Source organism: Schistocerca cancellata, chromosome 11 (assembly GCF_023864275.1).
Source record: "Schistocerca cancellata isolate TAMUIC-IGC-003103 chromosome 11, iqSchCanc2.1, whole genome shotgun sequence".
Taxonomy (NCBI): domain Eukaryota; kingdom Metazoa; phylum Arthropoda; class Insecta; order Orthoptera; family Acrididae; genus Schistocerca; species Schistocerca cancellata.
This window is the reverse complement of record NC_064636.1, coordinates 19,578,844-19,595,603: the sequence shown is the minus strand read 5'-3', so window position 1 is coordinate 19,595,603 and position 16,760 is coordinate 19,578,844. Positions and strand designations below refer to the sequence as shown.

The window sequence follows — 16,760 nt, the reverse complement described above, 5'->3', positions numbered from 1 at the left end:
TCCGCTCCCGGGACTGGAATGACTCTTTACCCTCTCCCTTAAAACCCACATCCTTTCGTCTTTCCCTCTCCTTCCCTCTTTCCTGACGAAGCAGCCGTTGGTTGCGAAAGCTTGAATTTTGTGTGTATGTTTGTGTGTCTATCGACCTGCCAGCGCTTTTGTTTGGTAAGTCTCATCATCTTTGTTTTTAGATATATAAAATCATTTCTCCTAGACAACCCGTTCAATGGACGAATTTCTGTTTAAAAACTGGTAGCCATTTTTCTTTTTTAAGTAACCACATTTTCAAGTGTAATTGCATAAGTAAGAGTTCTTTATAATGTGTTCATTAACATTAACACTAAGTGTGTATACATATCCTGTAAACCGTCTCATTCCACATCATTTTTCTAAAACAATCATTCAAATTACCTATGGAACAAGTAACTAACAAACTAACCTTTAAAGCCTGCCATAACAGAATATAATCGAAAGACCTATCGCAAGCCGTGAAAGAAATTGTGGTCATACATAAAGGCCGTCTCTCAGGGGTACCAATGTTCGTGTCTGGACTCTCGTGGCAAAGCAAAAGCAGAAATGGTGAACTCCGTTTACAAATGTTCCTTTACTGAGGAAGGTACAGAATTACTGTGTCTGTGACACTGAGAAGCAGCTAAAATAAAACAAGACTGCAGGACTGCAGTGAGATATTCATCACATTTTATACAAAATTTGCAGCCGATTTATCTCACATTTTAACTATAACGTACTGCAGGTCCCTCGAACAAAAAATGGTGCCCAATGATTGGACAAAAGCACAGGTCCCACAAAACTCATTGGCAACCGTCTGTTGTAGAAACCTAAAGCTTATTCTGACCACAAACCCAATGAGGTGGCTCACACAGAATGACCTTCTCCGTGCCAACCGACACAGATTCCGACAGCACTGATCGTGTGAAACTGAACTCGAGCTTTTCTACTACGAAATCCTGACAGTTGGCGATCAAGTGAGTACATCTGCATCTACATACATACTCCGCAAGGCACTCTACGGAGCACGACAAAGGGTATCACATACGGCTACTAGTCATTTCCTTTCTTGCTCCACTTACAAATAGAGCAAGGGAAAAGTGACGTCTAAAAGCCTGTATACGAGCCCTAATTTCTCACATCTTATCTTTGTCGTCCTTACGTGAAATGTACATTTGCGGCAGTAGAACTGTTCTGCAGTCTGCTTCAGATACAAGTTCTGTATATTTCTGCAACAGTGCCTCACAAAAACATCACCACCTTCCATCTAGGGATTCCAATTTTAGTTCATGAAGCATCTCTGAATACGGGTGCTACCTATCAGTAACAAATTTAGCAGCACACCTGCAAATCACACAATGTCTTCCTTTAATCTGATCTAGTAGGTATTCCATGTTCCGTACACAGGCTCCTTTATAGACGAAGACGAGCTACTCTTTCCCAAAACTCTTCCCGTAAACTGAAGTCGAGCACTTGCCTTCCCTACTACCAACCTGATGTCCTCGTTTCATTTCGTATCACTTTGCATTACGCCGAGATATTTAATCAGTGTGACCGAGTCGAGAACCGGCCTGCAAATACTGTGTTCAAACATAACAAGATCGTTCTCCCTATTCATCTGCATTAACTTACATTTTTCTACATTTCCTGCTCTCCTCCACACCAACTAGAAATTTTGTCTAAGTCATCTCGTACCTTCCTACAGTGACCCGACGACACCACCTTCCCGTACACCACCGCGTTACCGGCAGACGACCACAGACTGCTGCCCGCCACACCATTTGTGTATATAGGAGATGACGTAGTCTGAGCACTCCTGACGATACCCCCGTCTCTGACGAACTTTCATCTTCGAGGGCAACGTCCCGGGTTCTGCCACTTAAGAAGCCTTCGAGCCACTCGCATAACTGGGAACCTTTTCGGTACGCTCGTACCTCCGTTAACAGTCGGCGGTGTGGCTTTCCGGAAATCTAGAAATATGGAATCTGCCTATTGCCCTTCGTCCGGAGTTAGCAGTACATCGTGTGAAGAAAGGGCAAGCTGAGTTTTTCACAAGCAGTGCTTTCTAATACTGTGCTGACCTGTGGACATAAGCTTCTCAGTCTCGAGGAAATTTATTATATTTGGACTCTGAATGTGTTCAAGAGTTCTGCAGCGAACTGACGTTAAGCAGTATTGGTCTACAATTATGCAGGCCCGTTCTTTTGCCTTTCTTATATACAGGAGTCACCTGCACTGTTTTCCAGTCATTTGGGACTTTGTGCTGGGTGATTCGCAATAAATGTGGATTGAGAAACGAGCCATTGTGATAGAGCACTCTCTGTAAACTGAACTGGGATACCACCTGGACCTCATGACTTACATGCTTTCAACTCTTTCAGTCGCTTCTCTACACCGATGCCTATTACTGCGTCCTCCAAACGGGCATCTGGGTGGTGGTCAAACAATAGGATGTTTGTATGATCCTCCTGGAAGAAATCATTCTTAAATGTGAAATTTAGAACTTCAACTCTCCTTTTGCTGTCATCTGTTGTCACCCCAGACTGGTCAACGAATGAACGGAGTGAAGCCCTGACCCGCTCAGTGGTTTTACGTGTAACCAGAATTTTCTCAGGTTCACGGCAAGATCGTTTGCTAAGGTACGACCGCGGAAGTTCTACAGTTTGCGCATCGATCGTCTTACGCACACGCCAATTTCTACTAACTCTCGCCTGTTGGCATTTGTGTGATCTTTCACGAACCGAGAGTGCGACAATCTCATTTCCTCAGAATTTTCCAAACATTATTATTATTATTATTATTATTAAGGTGGGTACAGTTTCGTTATCTCCAGAAAACCACTTGTCTCGCTCAACCTTAATGTTTATTAACAAAAATATGACTGTTTAAGGGGTACCGATAAAAGTTGTGACAGTCCACTGTGTATTTCTCGGTAGGGAAGACACGGCACGTTACCTCGAGGGAAGCGTCACCGTCAGAAGTAGATGCAACTTTAGATGTGTCCACAGAAGAATATTAGAATCTTTGCTGTTACGGTTGTATATTAACGGTACCTCAGATTTTCTGCAGATGATGCAGTTATCTGTAATGATGTACTATTTAACAAGATCTGGTATGTAGGACGTCCTCAACTGAGACGCTTGATAATTAATTCAGAGACACCCATTTCAGTTGCACTAATTTTTTATTCAAACCGTGTCTGGTTTTAAGATTTTGAAATCCCATCTTCATGTCTATGAAATTATAACATACAAAGGAGAGGAGGGAAGAAATGTAATGCAACATATCAGTTGGTTCGTTGGTTTGGAGACAAAGGGACCAAGCTACAGGGTTCAAAATGGTTCAAATAGCTCTGAGCACTATGGGACTTAACATCTGAGGTCATCAGTCCCCTAGAACTTAAAAATACTTAAACCTAACTAACCTAAGGAGATCACACACATCCATGCCCGAGGCAGGATTCGAACTTGTGACCGTAGCGGTCGCACGGTTCCAGACTGACACGCCTAGAACTGCTCGGCCACACTGGCCGGCCAAACTACAGGGACATCAGTCCTTAACATATCAGCAGAAACCAAAAGAGCGGACTACCGAAACAAGGTGACTCTCTTATCATATTTGGTAACACGTAACATGTGGTCGGGCCAGCCAGTGCAAGAGCTCTGTATCGTTGCACATCACTGGAACTAGAAAAAGTGGAGTGCCTAATAATCAAATGACCTAAAAATATAGCATCTGGGCAGGTGGGACGAAGGAAGCAGAAACCGTGAACGAACACTACACTTACATTGTCCACCGTCGCGCAGCTGCACAGTATAAACGCCAACCACTACTGACTGGAGGGACACGCCAGAGGTCTGGAGGTGCAGGTGCCAACCACTTACGAGCAAGCAGACCGACGTTGTCAGCGATGATATAGAAAATCTGGACATTTAGGAGGAGGAAACTAGTGTTTAACATTCCGTCGACAACGAGGTCGTGAGAGACGGGGCACAAGCTCGGATTACGGAAGGATTGTGAAGGAAATCAGCTGTGCCCTTTCAAAGGAACCATCTCAGCATTGGACTGAAACAATTTAGGGAAATCACGGAAAACCTAGATCGGGATAGCCGGAGACGGGTTTGAACCGTCGTCCTCCCGAACGCCAGTCCACTGTGTTAACCACTGCGCCACCCCACTCGGTTTCATTTAGGAATATAGCAGAATATGAATGAGCTGTGGTATGCAAATAGGCTAAATAACTCTCAAAATGTGATTTTTTTAGGCATCGAGGCAACGGTATATAGGCAGAACGAATGAACAGGGGACAAAAACAGTAACAACAGTGATAAAAATTAATAACATAGAGTATGCTAAATAAATCGCCACATATACGATACATTACTTGCTCAAGTGACGAAAAATAAAATGCAGGCACAGTGGTGAAAGCAGTGAAACAACAAATACAAATTATCAGGCTGCGGGCCATACATTACACAAAGAAATAATGACATGGTAAGATGACTATGAGGGGAAACTACTAAATGAATGGGAGAAAAATAAGATTGAACCTCACAGAACTGCAAAAACACGTGCCGTAATTGGCACCAAGGCCGGCAAGCGATGTATACAAAACTGTGTAAGTATAAAATCCGTCACAAAAAATCTAAAATTTAAGTACAGCAACACTAGGAGCAACTAACATGTGTTCACGGTTGGGCCGAGTGTCCTTCAGAGACAGCTGTCTGAAAATAGTTGCACAAGTATGCCATCAGATCATAAACAAAGATTGGCAGCTTGCTGTAAATATCCAAAAATATGAATTGTGCACTTCACAAAATGCACAAATTTGCATATCTTGTGAGTACATCAATGAGCCACAAACAGAAAGTCAACCCATAAAGTAACTGGGTGTAACTGTAGTAATATAAAATGGAATCATCACACAGACTAGACCATAGGTAAGGCAAGTGAGAGTTTTCAGTTTATTGGCGCAATAATAGGAAGTTACAAACAGTCTACAGAGGGGACTGCTTATAAATAACTCGTGCAAACCATCCTAGAATACTGCTGAAGTGTACGTTACCCATTCGAAGTAGGATTAACTCGGGGTACTGAAAGTATACAAAGAAGGGCGGCACGAATGGTCCCTCATTTGTTCGACTAGTTGGGGAGCGTCACGGAAATATTGAGAAACCTGAATCGGTATATGACAGTTACTTCCCAAAAGGCTACTTGCGAAGGTAGAGGAACAGTCTTAAGGGAGGATTGTAGAGAGATTCTCCAGCCCCTCCACAAGGCTCACATAAAAACTGTGATGTCAATATCAGATCGATTCCAGCAATTACAAAAGGCACGCAAGTAGTTACTCTTGCTGCAGTCCCTACACAACTGCAACGGGAAGAACCCTGACATGTACTACCTTATGTAAATACCCTCTGCAATGCATATGAATGCAATGGTTTGCAGAGTACATAGGTAGATGTCAACATTAAGACTGCATATGGGATTTCACTGTTGAATACAAACAAGATGAGAGAGAGGTAGAATGAATGCACTGAGGGCCTCTATGAGTGGAACTGTGTGCTGTGAAATGGTTGTCGATCTGGAAGACATAGGAGAGTCAGAGATTGAAAGAGTTGCGATCAAACAGAGGAGGGAATGTAAACAACATTCCATCAGAATTTCTGAAATAATTTGGTAACTGCCAAATAAACCCGCACAATCCTGAAGACGGCATGTCCATAAAATCAGAAAACTGCCACAATAACCTTAACATGTCATGCGTACAAACTTAGGATAGGTAAATGTATTAGAAAGGCAGTTCTTCCATACTGCACTTGAGAACAGAGGAGAGACACAAAATACGAGGCACCTCCATTGTATCTGTCGGCAAAGAAAAAGTGTACGACATTGTGAAATGACACGAGATGTTTGGGATTCTCCGAATAAATTGGTACGAGCTACAGCGAAAGAGAGGTAACACAAAATGTATACAAGATCCAAGTGGAAACAATAAAAGAATTAAAGACTGAAGGAGGAAGAACTCAAATTAGGAAAAGAATAAGACAAGGATGCAGTCCTTTGGCCCCTACAGTGTAATCTATACTTCGAAGAAACAGTGAGAGCAATAACGGGAAGGCTCAGGTGTGAGATTAAAGCTCCGTCGAAAGGACGTCGACGATAAGATTCGCCGATGTCATTGCTGTCCTCGCTGAAATTGAGGAAGAATTAATGGACCTGTCGAGTTGAATTAACTGTCTTAATGAACACAGAGTAAATCGAATTGTAGCAAATCGAGGAAGGGCGAAAGTGACGAGGAATAGTACAAATCGACACTTAACAGACCGAGTAAAGGAAATTTGCTAACTCGGAAACAAAAATTACCCACAACAAAGCTAGGGTGATACAAGATGCAGACTAGCACAGGCATAGGGCACATTCCTCACTAAACGAAGTCTTCTGGCATCAAATGTAAGCCATAACTGCTCGAAGAAAGTTCTGAGAATTTACGTTTGCAGCACAGCATTGTATGGTATTGTCAATTGTGGCGTGTGGGGAAACTGGAAAACAAGACAACTGAAGAATTTGAGCTGCAATGCTATAGAAGGCTGTTGAAAAATAGAACGAGTAAGATGAGTGAAGTGAGGAAGGGAATATGTGGCAAAGACTGACTAGGAGAAGTGACAGCATGAGAGGACGTGTGTGAAGACAAGGGAACCAACTTCCACGTTATCTGAGGGAGTTGTAGAAGCCAAAAACTGCAGGACAGAGAGATCGGAATATAATGGGTAAACAACTGGTGAGATTGTATTAAGTGCTCCTACGAGAAGAGGGGTTGACACGACGGGGTCTCAATGGGCCATATCTAACAGTCAAATTGGAGGAGGTGGTTCATAAAAAAAAGTGAGAATCCAAGTTTAACAACATTTAGCCACTAGTCACATCTCTCTTACTGCCTCACAACACACGGGTCCCCTTAAAGTAAGATCCATGTGACCTCCCACTGCCCATTCCAACCTCCCCAAACAAACCCTCTTGCTTCTGTGAAGAAGAGAACTTTCAGTCATTCCAAAATGTAAAATAAATATTTTCAAAGTTTCTGGTGGTAGTACTAGGAACAACACCTTGCTAATGCCGAGTACTGCCCACCCATTTAGTCTCGCTTTAATGTTAATATTTTTTTAATTTAATTTTTTGTTTGACACAATATTGTAGGTTTGGCTGTTATTACCATTTAGAATGAGCTGTGGCAGGGTCACCTACACTAGAGCCTCTCCTCCCCCCCCTCCTTGTCAAGTGCGAACACTTTATTTTATATTGCTTTGAAGTAGTTTGGTTGCCACGCCTTGACATACTGAAGTTTTCACATTTATTGATATTGCACTCTCTAGCTACATTTCTGTAGTATTCTTATTTACAGAATCAGTTTGACTGCTTTAAGAGGTATTTTCAATTACGACTATTTATTCCGGCCTGTCAGCTGAACCAGTATGTTTTATTATGCGACTGCTTTGCTTGGCACAAATATCTGATGCCTAAATACATTTCCAACATAATTGCCAAATGGAATGTTCAGTTTCAATAAAATGTTCAATTCATTTTTGGAGCAAACATTCACCATTCATCAGCTGCTGAGATAATAAGGATGTTGCATTATGTAATTAGCTCTGGGATTATCAAAATAAGGTTTTCTTTGTATTTCTGAAAGCAATAAAATGCAAAGATATTTTATAATTATATATTTATTCATAACACTTGCAGGAACACAAGAGAGGTGGCTTTTATCATTAAAAAACAGAACTGGAAGATGCACTAACACTCTTTATTAATTTACACATATGTATATATATAGGCTCCGTCATTTATTTCAAATTTTCAATATTATATATATGTTTTCCTTTTATATGTATGTATTTATATATATGTACATAATGTACTGAAATTCCATCAGTGATTAATAGTATAAATTGTACTAAATCTTTTTACTCTATAACATATACCTAAATATACATCATATAGACATCTTTTACATAGAGGAATTTGGCTTCATTTGAGAATGCTGTTCAGCACGAAGGACGACTACAAAAAGCACCCCAGAACCCTGCAGATTCCGCCCCCAATTGCCAACGAGCCAGAAAGTGGTGCCACCAATTCGGATCAATTTCACTTTCCACATTAATCAGACTCGACGTAAAAGGGGTCACGCGACATAATTTTTCAACAGCTGGCAACAGAGTACTCTGGCACGTAGCTCGCTGCCGTACAGCATTCTAGTACCGATGGAAAGTCACTGCACGAGTTGAAAAATCTGGCAGGCAGGGACGGAAACCGCCGGCTTCCTGCGACCCCGGGCGACTGACGTGTGCGGCAGACAAATTTGAGGCAGAGTCAATTACCTAAAGTGCAAACCGGAGCAGCACACGATCTCTCTCGGGCCTCCCACGTAATTTATCCGTGTTAAGAACGGCCACAGAGACACACAGTTTCACTATATTCTGTTGAACGGCAGTACGAAATTTTTTCAGGCAATTCAATATGTCGTGTAGTAAACGACTGGAGACAAGGTAGGAAAGATTGTGCACACGTCTCAGTGCCCAGAGAAACACATGCAAGGAACAGAATAAAGTAAAAAATATAACAATACCAAAACAATACACTCAAACACAAATCGATACAGTACGAAACAAAAGAACCGTCCTCTAACATGCAAACAAAGCACAACCCTAAAAAAAACTAAGAGATCACGTAACTGGACATTTTCAATTTGTGGAATATACAGAGAGACACACATCACACATTCAGACACACTTCACGAGCAATAAATCGATCGCAATACCAGTTTCTGCTATTATAATGTGTACACGAAATTGCTTCCACCTGAAGCCGGGAAAAAAAGGCACTATATTGGCAGTTTCGATAGCAGGTCCACACGTTCTGCTCTCATCTTCCACATACGAGGTACAAAACCAGTCACTATATCTGCACTACTCTTTCACTTTTCACTTCTGAAATACCTCTCCGAAAGTCCAAAATTTCTTGAACGGCACTGAACTGTCACCGTCAACTGAACCTGAGCAACTGTGAACAACATAACAAATTGACACTAAAATGTAACAAGCGCTAAGGTCGCACGGCACACGAGTGAACACAAATTTCACGTACCTCTACTGTCAGTTACAATGGACACTTGGAGCGGATGCAGTAATTCCTGTTACATTAACCCTTTTGGAAGAATTAATTTAATTCGGTTGCAGATATGCACAGGGAAGAAGTGGCATACTTTAAACCGACACGAAATAGAGGGGTGCGAAATTTGCCATTCACAAACAGGTCCCGTCGAGAACCTATAAAGTTTCTAAAAGGAATACGAGAGTATTTACGAGCACACGATGACTACGACAAAAAAACTGGCAGTGGTTCGAGTGTGTCTCTGCAGTAGGTATCCCGACCGTCCACACTATACGAGCAGCAAGTACTGCCGAGGTGTACCGTGTCACCGACGCAATGCGAGCTAGTCAAAAGTTATTGTACTGTTACTCGGTCACACACAGAGTGAGGGTCAGGTGAGAATTTAGTACACAAATTGAGAGCAGATCCAGATACACTCACTGTCTCTCCCCACTCTTAACACAATATCGTACTATCACAAAAAGACTACGGCATTTCAACATCTGACAGAAATGTCACCACTTCGAAGCACTAAGTGTCTCGAAAGCAACGTCGACAGCATCTGGCGTCAACTGGGGCCGTAGCAGGGAAGCCAGTTTACACTGCCGTAGATTTGACAAAGGATGCAGGAGGTATACGCCCAGTGGCCGCTTATCAGACGGGCGGCTCCACCCCGCCGGACGCAGTGCCGTCCTCCGAGCTGTCGGCTCCGGCCGCTGCCGAAACTGACACGTGGCGGGCCTTGGCCCGGAACACCGAGATGAGCAGATCCGACTTGGCACGGCGTCGGCGCCTCCTGGCCGCGGCACCCACGGGGCCGGCCGCCGCTCCTTTCACGTCGCAGGAGCTCTGGCTGGAGTCGTCGGGCGTCGTCGCCCTGCACGGCACCTTGGCCGGCGGGAGGGCCGGGCCGTCGCCCTCGTCGTCATCGCTGCTCGCTGAGACGGCGACCGGCGCGGGCGGGGCAGCTCCGGTAACGGCGAGAGCCGTGTGTGCCGGCCTCCTCCCCCCGCCGCCTCCGCGCCCCCTCCCGCGCCGTCTCGCCGAGCCGGCTCCGCCCCTCCCGGGGCCCCCCCTCCCGGCTCCCCGCCTCGGCCGCCTACCTCCCCTGGGCGCGGCGGAGGCGCGGGCGACCGGAGTGGCCCGGGGCTCGCCGTCACTGTCGGACTCGTCCAGTACGTCGCTGAGATCCGAAGGGAAGTCTGCGCATGACTTGCGCCGCCTCTCGCGCCGCTGGGGTCTCCCGGTGGGGGGCCGGTCACCCTCGACCGCATCCCCTCCCGCCGTCTCCGACCGGGGAACTGCCTCCTCTTTCGAGAGCTCCGGCGCAGTGGTCTGCTCGACACTTTTCGCACCGTTCTCCTTCTCCTAAAAGGGAATACGTATGCGTGTTAACCCAAAATGTTTCTCTGTAAGGAGAAAATGTAGTGTACCGATTTACGAAAGCTTCAAATAGTGTCAAGTAGTATATCTGTGACAAGTGAATTATTATTCAATTTTTTAAATTTATTTATAGTCTATTGTCGAATTTGTCTATATTTACAAATGTCTTCAGATCTGTTGAAACAAATACGAGACATGATAAGCTTAAGGTTACGTAATTAATCTGAAACAAACGTACGATAAACTTAACAGTGGATACAACACTCACTGCAGTTGCAGAACAATCTTTCAGTTTTGTAAGTTGTGCACAACCTCTGAACATCAGTAATCTACATAAATTATATTGTTTGGAATCACAAAAGAGTGTTTGCAACTACGTTAGGGCGTGTTGTCCTCTATTTGTGGTACGTGAACAAAAAGTCGTCGTTACAAAACAATACAGTTACAAAGATAAAATAAAATTATGGTGAGTGTACAAAGATGACGAGGAAATTTTACAGATGTGGGAAAACTATTTAAAAGAGCTATATAAGACATCACCAACAACAACTCTGTAACTCAAATTCTTCAGAGGATTTGAAATGCAAGTGAATTACAAACTCAGTATACTTAAATCAAAAAGTGCCAGTGAAAGTGAGAGGAGACTGAATTATGAAAAGAAGTAAGACAAGGCTGCCCAATAGATGATACTGGCATAAGAATCTGAGGTGAAGAATACAACATTTGGAGATTTGCCAACCACGTAATGGTATATAGCAACAAATGAAAAATATTGCAGGAAGTAGTGAAGGTTATTGAAGGTAAAGCAAATAGCTGTGGAATGAAAATCGATACAACATATAAATCAGTAATAACATTACAAGTAAATTAAAGGGTAAGATAATGCTGATCGGAGAACATTAGAAAACGTGAAATGCTTTAAACCTCTAAGAAGCAGAACAGATTGTGACAAAGTGCAGCACAGAAATCAAAACGAAGATAGCAATGCCGAAAGACGTATGTTATAAGAAAAATCAAGTTTTCTGCAGATGATGATGATGATGATGATGATGACGAAGTCCTACACTATTTCACAGAGTGTGGGGGAACGATGCGGGAGACCCGCACCGTCGTACTAGGCGAGGTCCTGCAGAAATGTCGACAAAAGTTTTAAGAAAAATCTGACGAGATCTTTCATACGGATTAGCCTCCTCCAGTATGGTGTTGAAACAAGGACAATGAGACAGAACTGTAGAGCAAAGGCTGGAGGCAGGGGATGGAAAAAATAAGTTGGATGGACAGTGTGAGAAATGAGCAGCTACTGAGAATAGTGGGGAGCATAGACAGTAGATGAGTGCAATAAATAAAAAGAAACTGGGTAGCACATAAATTCTTAAAAAGAGAGGGGAGTTATTTCAGATTCTCATTGACGTGTTGAGTAACAGCATTAAAAATAAGTAGGCCTAATGCAAACCAGAAATGGAGACAAAGACAACCTAAGGAAATGAAAAAACCAATGAAGATAACCACAAACTCAAAACACGTGGAAGTAGCCTTAAACATACACCTTTCTGCTAACAAAGTTTTCAATATCTTCTGTAAGAGTGTGGTCATATTAAATTTTAGAACTGATGCCTTTTTGCCCAAACAAGATGACTGTAACTAGCACGGGAAATATACAATTATGGTAGACATCTTTAGCATCCATAAGAATGGGGTGAGGAGTTTGACTGAGCTAACAATGTAAAAATAATCAGCAACTAAATGTATGTAACGATATTCGGGACTGAACGTGACAGCCCAGATGGCAACTGTTTTGTACCAGTCAGTGTGTAGAGTGGTGACACATTTCAACCAAACCAAAAACTGGAAAAATGCTCAGGGGTAAGACACGCCCAGCTCCTAGTTGTAAACGTGGGGCACAGGTAGATGTTTATGTGTGAAACTAACTGAAAGTGACTTATTAGCATTTTGTTTTTAAAGCTATACAATACAGAATGTTGAGACTGGAATGATTAGTATGTGGAAAATCCGCTACTTTGATATACGGATACAATCAGTTCTTATTATGAAGAAACAGTCACCATTATAAAAGTCCTTTCAAAATTAAAGGAACACGTGACAAAAGGGAGCAGTACACAAGGAGACAATGAGAACACCCGACTGGAAACAAAGTGAAGCAAACAAAATCAAGAAACGGCGAGTGAACGGTCCGCCCCTCGCACACCGACAGGCTGCTAGCGAGCGTGGCCGGCAGTACACGAGACCGGTGCAGTGCTACGTGCCTCGGCCAGCTCGGCTGTGGGAGCGGCACCCGCGGTCGTGTCCGGAGTGGCGACGGCGGACCCCCCTGCCGGCCGCCTCTGCAGCTCCGGTCGCTCGGCCAACGTCTCCTCGTCGGCGAACTCGTACACGTCGAGCCGCGCCGGCGACGGACCGGGTGACGCTTCGTCGCCCCCGCTGCCGGCTCCCGCCTTCTTTCCGCGCTTCCTCTCCAGGGAGGCGAATCTCGGGCCCGGGCCACTCGCCTTGCGGACCTGAGGAGAAACGCGCACACTTAAACCCGTGTAGTAAACACGGTGAACCGACCGGCATACTCGACGACTGCGTGTCACACAAAACTGTCGCGGTTGCAGGCATACACGTTATATACGGTGAGTATCAAAACTGAGGGTCGAATGACTACTGAAAGTCAGATTTACTTCCTCGTCATTTTTGTACCTAATCACAATTACGCTCCCAACTCTTCTGGTGTCTTAATTTACGTTTTATACCTCACCAGATTTAAAATACCACTTTTTGTGTAACAATCACTTTAGAAACCTACTAAATGACTGAAGGGTTAAGGCCGCATCAAAACGCGTACTGTCACCACTTGTCTAAGGCTGCTACGTGTAAATTGACAACTACTTAAACTGATGACAGCCTGCTACGGTGTACCGGGTCGTTCCACCTCTTTCGCGCAATCACACGAAATGTGTTTGTGTAAAAATATTGTTTAAGTTAACACGTCGAGAATTTTCCACTGTGTCTACTTTTATTTTGATTTGTGCAGACAATGTGAGAAGCACGAACATAGGACATTAGCGAGGCGCGACGCCGTGACGGTGGCGTCTATACTTCGGCGTCGAGGCTCGACGATGCTGACGAGGTAGCCTCTGTCGGGAAACAGCTGAAAGAAGCTGAAGAGAAATGTCATTTTGTTCTGATCTAAGTGTCTATAAAGAGGCTGCTTTCACGAACCAATTACAAACATCTATTCACTCGACACTGTAATTGTTATGTCAGAGCAACAAAATACAGAAAAGTTCTTAAAAATGCAGCCGCATCATTTCGTAGCGAGTTGGTGTAGATGTGAACTTTCTTACAGCCCTCACCCCTCTGCCGACGGAGAAGTAGTCCCTCAGTACGAGCAGCATAGCGAAGTACGAGGTGACTAAGGAAATAATCGATGTGAAAGTTCACACGAAAAGCATCGGTGTGACAGATCGGTAATGAAGTTGTCAACTCCGTTACAACCCACAGCCTGGGTCCTTTAACACTTCACTGATACATCATAATTGGTTCAATCGTAGAAACACTTGACAGTAGTAAACTGTATCGTTAAAAATGTGCTCACTGCTGCTGTTTTCCATTAGTAACATAAGAACACAAACAATAAGAATCACGAGGCTCGATACAGACTCATGTGACGTTATTGATCGAGTTTGTGCATTGGAATCTCCTTGGAGGGGAGAGATTGGAATCTACATTCGATTGTCCCGACTAGATTTTTCGGTGCTTTCCTTACACTGAACGAGACAGTTGCTGCCACGATTCTTTCAGCTACGATGCAACTAAATTCTCCTTCCTCATCTCATCTGTGCTCGTACTCCAAGTCTTATCACCTTATCGTCCACATTAGATCAAAATCTAAACAACCATCTACGTGTAATTTTTTTTTCTTTAAAAAGGTCACAGATGACCTAAAAGGATAAATACTTATTTGACACTAAAAACTGTCTGTGAATCCTTTAATCTGATTATGGAGTACATATTAAATATGGGTTTTAAGGTGCCTCTTAGACAAAGGCTCAGAAGATAACACATGATCATACTGCATCAATGTGACTGTACTCAAAGATGCAAAAGTGTACAACACTTCCAGTTCTCTCAAGAAAACTTGTATTTTCCACGTTTTGGTGTTTCCAGTTGAGCTAACATCATCTTTCTCTTTCCACAATGTTTCAACTTTCCTGGTCTCAGACAGACACCGCACACACATTCCTTTATCTGACAGTTGGAATTGCTAATGGCAAGAAACAGAATTTGCACTCTGGGATCTACCTACTGCTTATTTTAAATGTCATTAATAACAGCCACTTATAATAACAAAATACCCAAATACACAACTCACCGGGAATACATACCTTGTGGGCGTTTGCTCTTTGATGTTACAGGTACACATTTGGGGACGGGGAGGGGGTTTGGGGAAGGAGACCACACAACGAGGTCATTGGTCTCATCAGATTAGGGAAGGACGGGGAAGGAAGTCGGCTGTGCCCTCTGAAAGGAACCATCCCGGCATTTGCCTGGAGCGGAAAACCTAAATCAGGACGGCCGGACGTGGGATTGAACCATTGTCCTCCCGGATGTGAGTCCAGTACAGGTACACAGTTTCATATGTTGACTAGTGCAGTTTTTTAACTTTGTGTACAATTAACTAAAGCTTAGTGTTAGGTTTCTAAAATGAAAACTACACTAGTTAAATGCACTCAACTATCTCACTGCATCAGTGTTGCCACCTTCACTTCAACGGAACACAATATGGTTCCATCTCGAAAACGTACACAAATCTGTAACTGTCGAATCCGTTCACTACGCTAGCATGCCGAGACTGCGCCACATCTGCTATACTGCCGAAGGGCCAACATCCAGACGAGACTGCCGATCAAAGAAATTAAGTTTCACGTGATTTTAAGCTATACTGATGGCCAATTGTACAGATATTCGGGACATCCAAACGACCTTCAAAGTCCCACACTACTTGCGGTTCTCTGCACAAGCAAATCGTGTTACGATACACTGACTGAACCGAGTTGAAAGGGGTGCCAGGGCTAAAAATATACAAAATCACTACGAGAATGCCAAAATAAAAATCGATCAATGTTGTTACGATGAGCACCAAATAATTACTTTTGATCAGAGAATTATGAAACAAACTGAATTTTGTCTGGGCAAAGTATTGTAGAAGTTACTGACGTATCTCGGCTGATGTTTTTATTGATTAACGACAACTGAAACATTAGCACAGAATTTCAGTTATGACAAACAAAGAAGTTTTCAGTTTTTGTATCGTGCCACCAATTTGGAATAAATTGAGCAGTCTCCAGACTGTGACAACACGGGAAGCTGTCGTAAGACTGCGAGAACAAAATGACGACATTAACTCGGCTAATAATGCAGAAACTTGGAAAGAATTGGGAAAAAAGTAATCGTGCCATACTTTTCAGTAGGCTCAGTTTCACCTCAGTCGACAATTGTCGTAAATACTGGGAAACACAATAGAAATCACATGCAGTAGACTGCACAAATGTCTGCAGTGAGCACTCACCAGTGGCAGGCTGAAGGCGGCCCCCTTCTCCAGCTTGACGGCACCCTCCGTGCCGGACGCCGGAGCCAGCGGGAACCGCATGCCCCACTTGGCCTGCGAGGCTCCGCGGCCCCCGCCCCGCCGGCTCTGCGCGCCCAGTTCGCGCAGCGCCGCCATCGCCTGCCGCTTTATAGTCTCCCCGTCGGGCGGCGACACGGGCACGGCCCGGCTCGACGCGCCGCCTCCCCTGCCGCGGCCGTTACGGCCCCTGCCCTGTGCGGGCGACGACTCCTGCGGCGGGGGCTCGGGCCGGCTGTGCTCCGCTTTGCGGTGCGCCAGTACTTCCTGTGGCGTGCCGAAGTTGATGCCGCAATCTGAAAAACAGCACGCCGCAAATGGTGACGGTCGCGAATAGTTTTAAAATAAATACGGTCGCTAATGTGTCAACAGATCTGAATCGATGCCGACAGGTACGGGTGGATTGCATCTGTACGGGTTAGTGTAGTGTGGTGTGGTGACGTATTACAATCGAATCAGTTGAACTCCAGAAAAATGTTCGGGGCAAGACACACTCGGCACTAACTACGGAGGTGACGCGGAACTGACTTTTTACACCGTGCTGATTTTTTTTTACACCGCACTCCTAAAATAATTTGTCTTTCCTCAG

The 16,760-nt window shown here is 44.1% G+C and overlaps 1 protein-coding gene across 4 annotated transcripts in view; it reads right to left on the bottom strand.

Moving 5' to 3' along the window:
- Window positions 1-7,715: 7,715 nt before the first annotated feature.
- Window positions 7,716-16,760, bottom strand: part of LOC126108425 (pneumococcal serine-rich repeat protein-like) — a 105,394-nt gene continuing 96,349 nt past the window's right edge. For all 4 annotated transcript variants that reach the window (XM_049913639.1, XM_049913637.1, XM_049913638.1 and 1 more), the window contains 3 exons: window positions 16,115-16,467; window positions 12,807-13,058; window positions 7,716-10,527 (listed from right to left, as the gene is read on the bottom strand). In XM_049913639.1, the coding sequence (XP_049769596.1) occupies window positions 9,814-10,527; window positions 12,807-13,058; window positions 16,115-16,467 (1,319 nt within the window). In that variant the 3' untranslated portion in view covers window positions 7,716-9,813. The remainder of the gene's footprint in view (window positions 10,528-12,806; window positions 13,059-16,114; window positions 16,468-16,760) is intronic.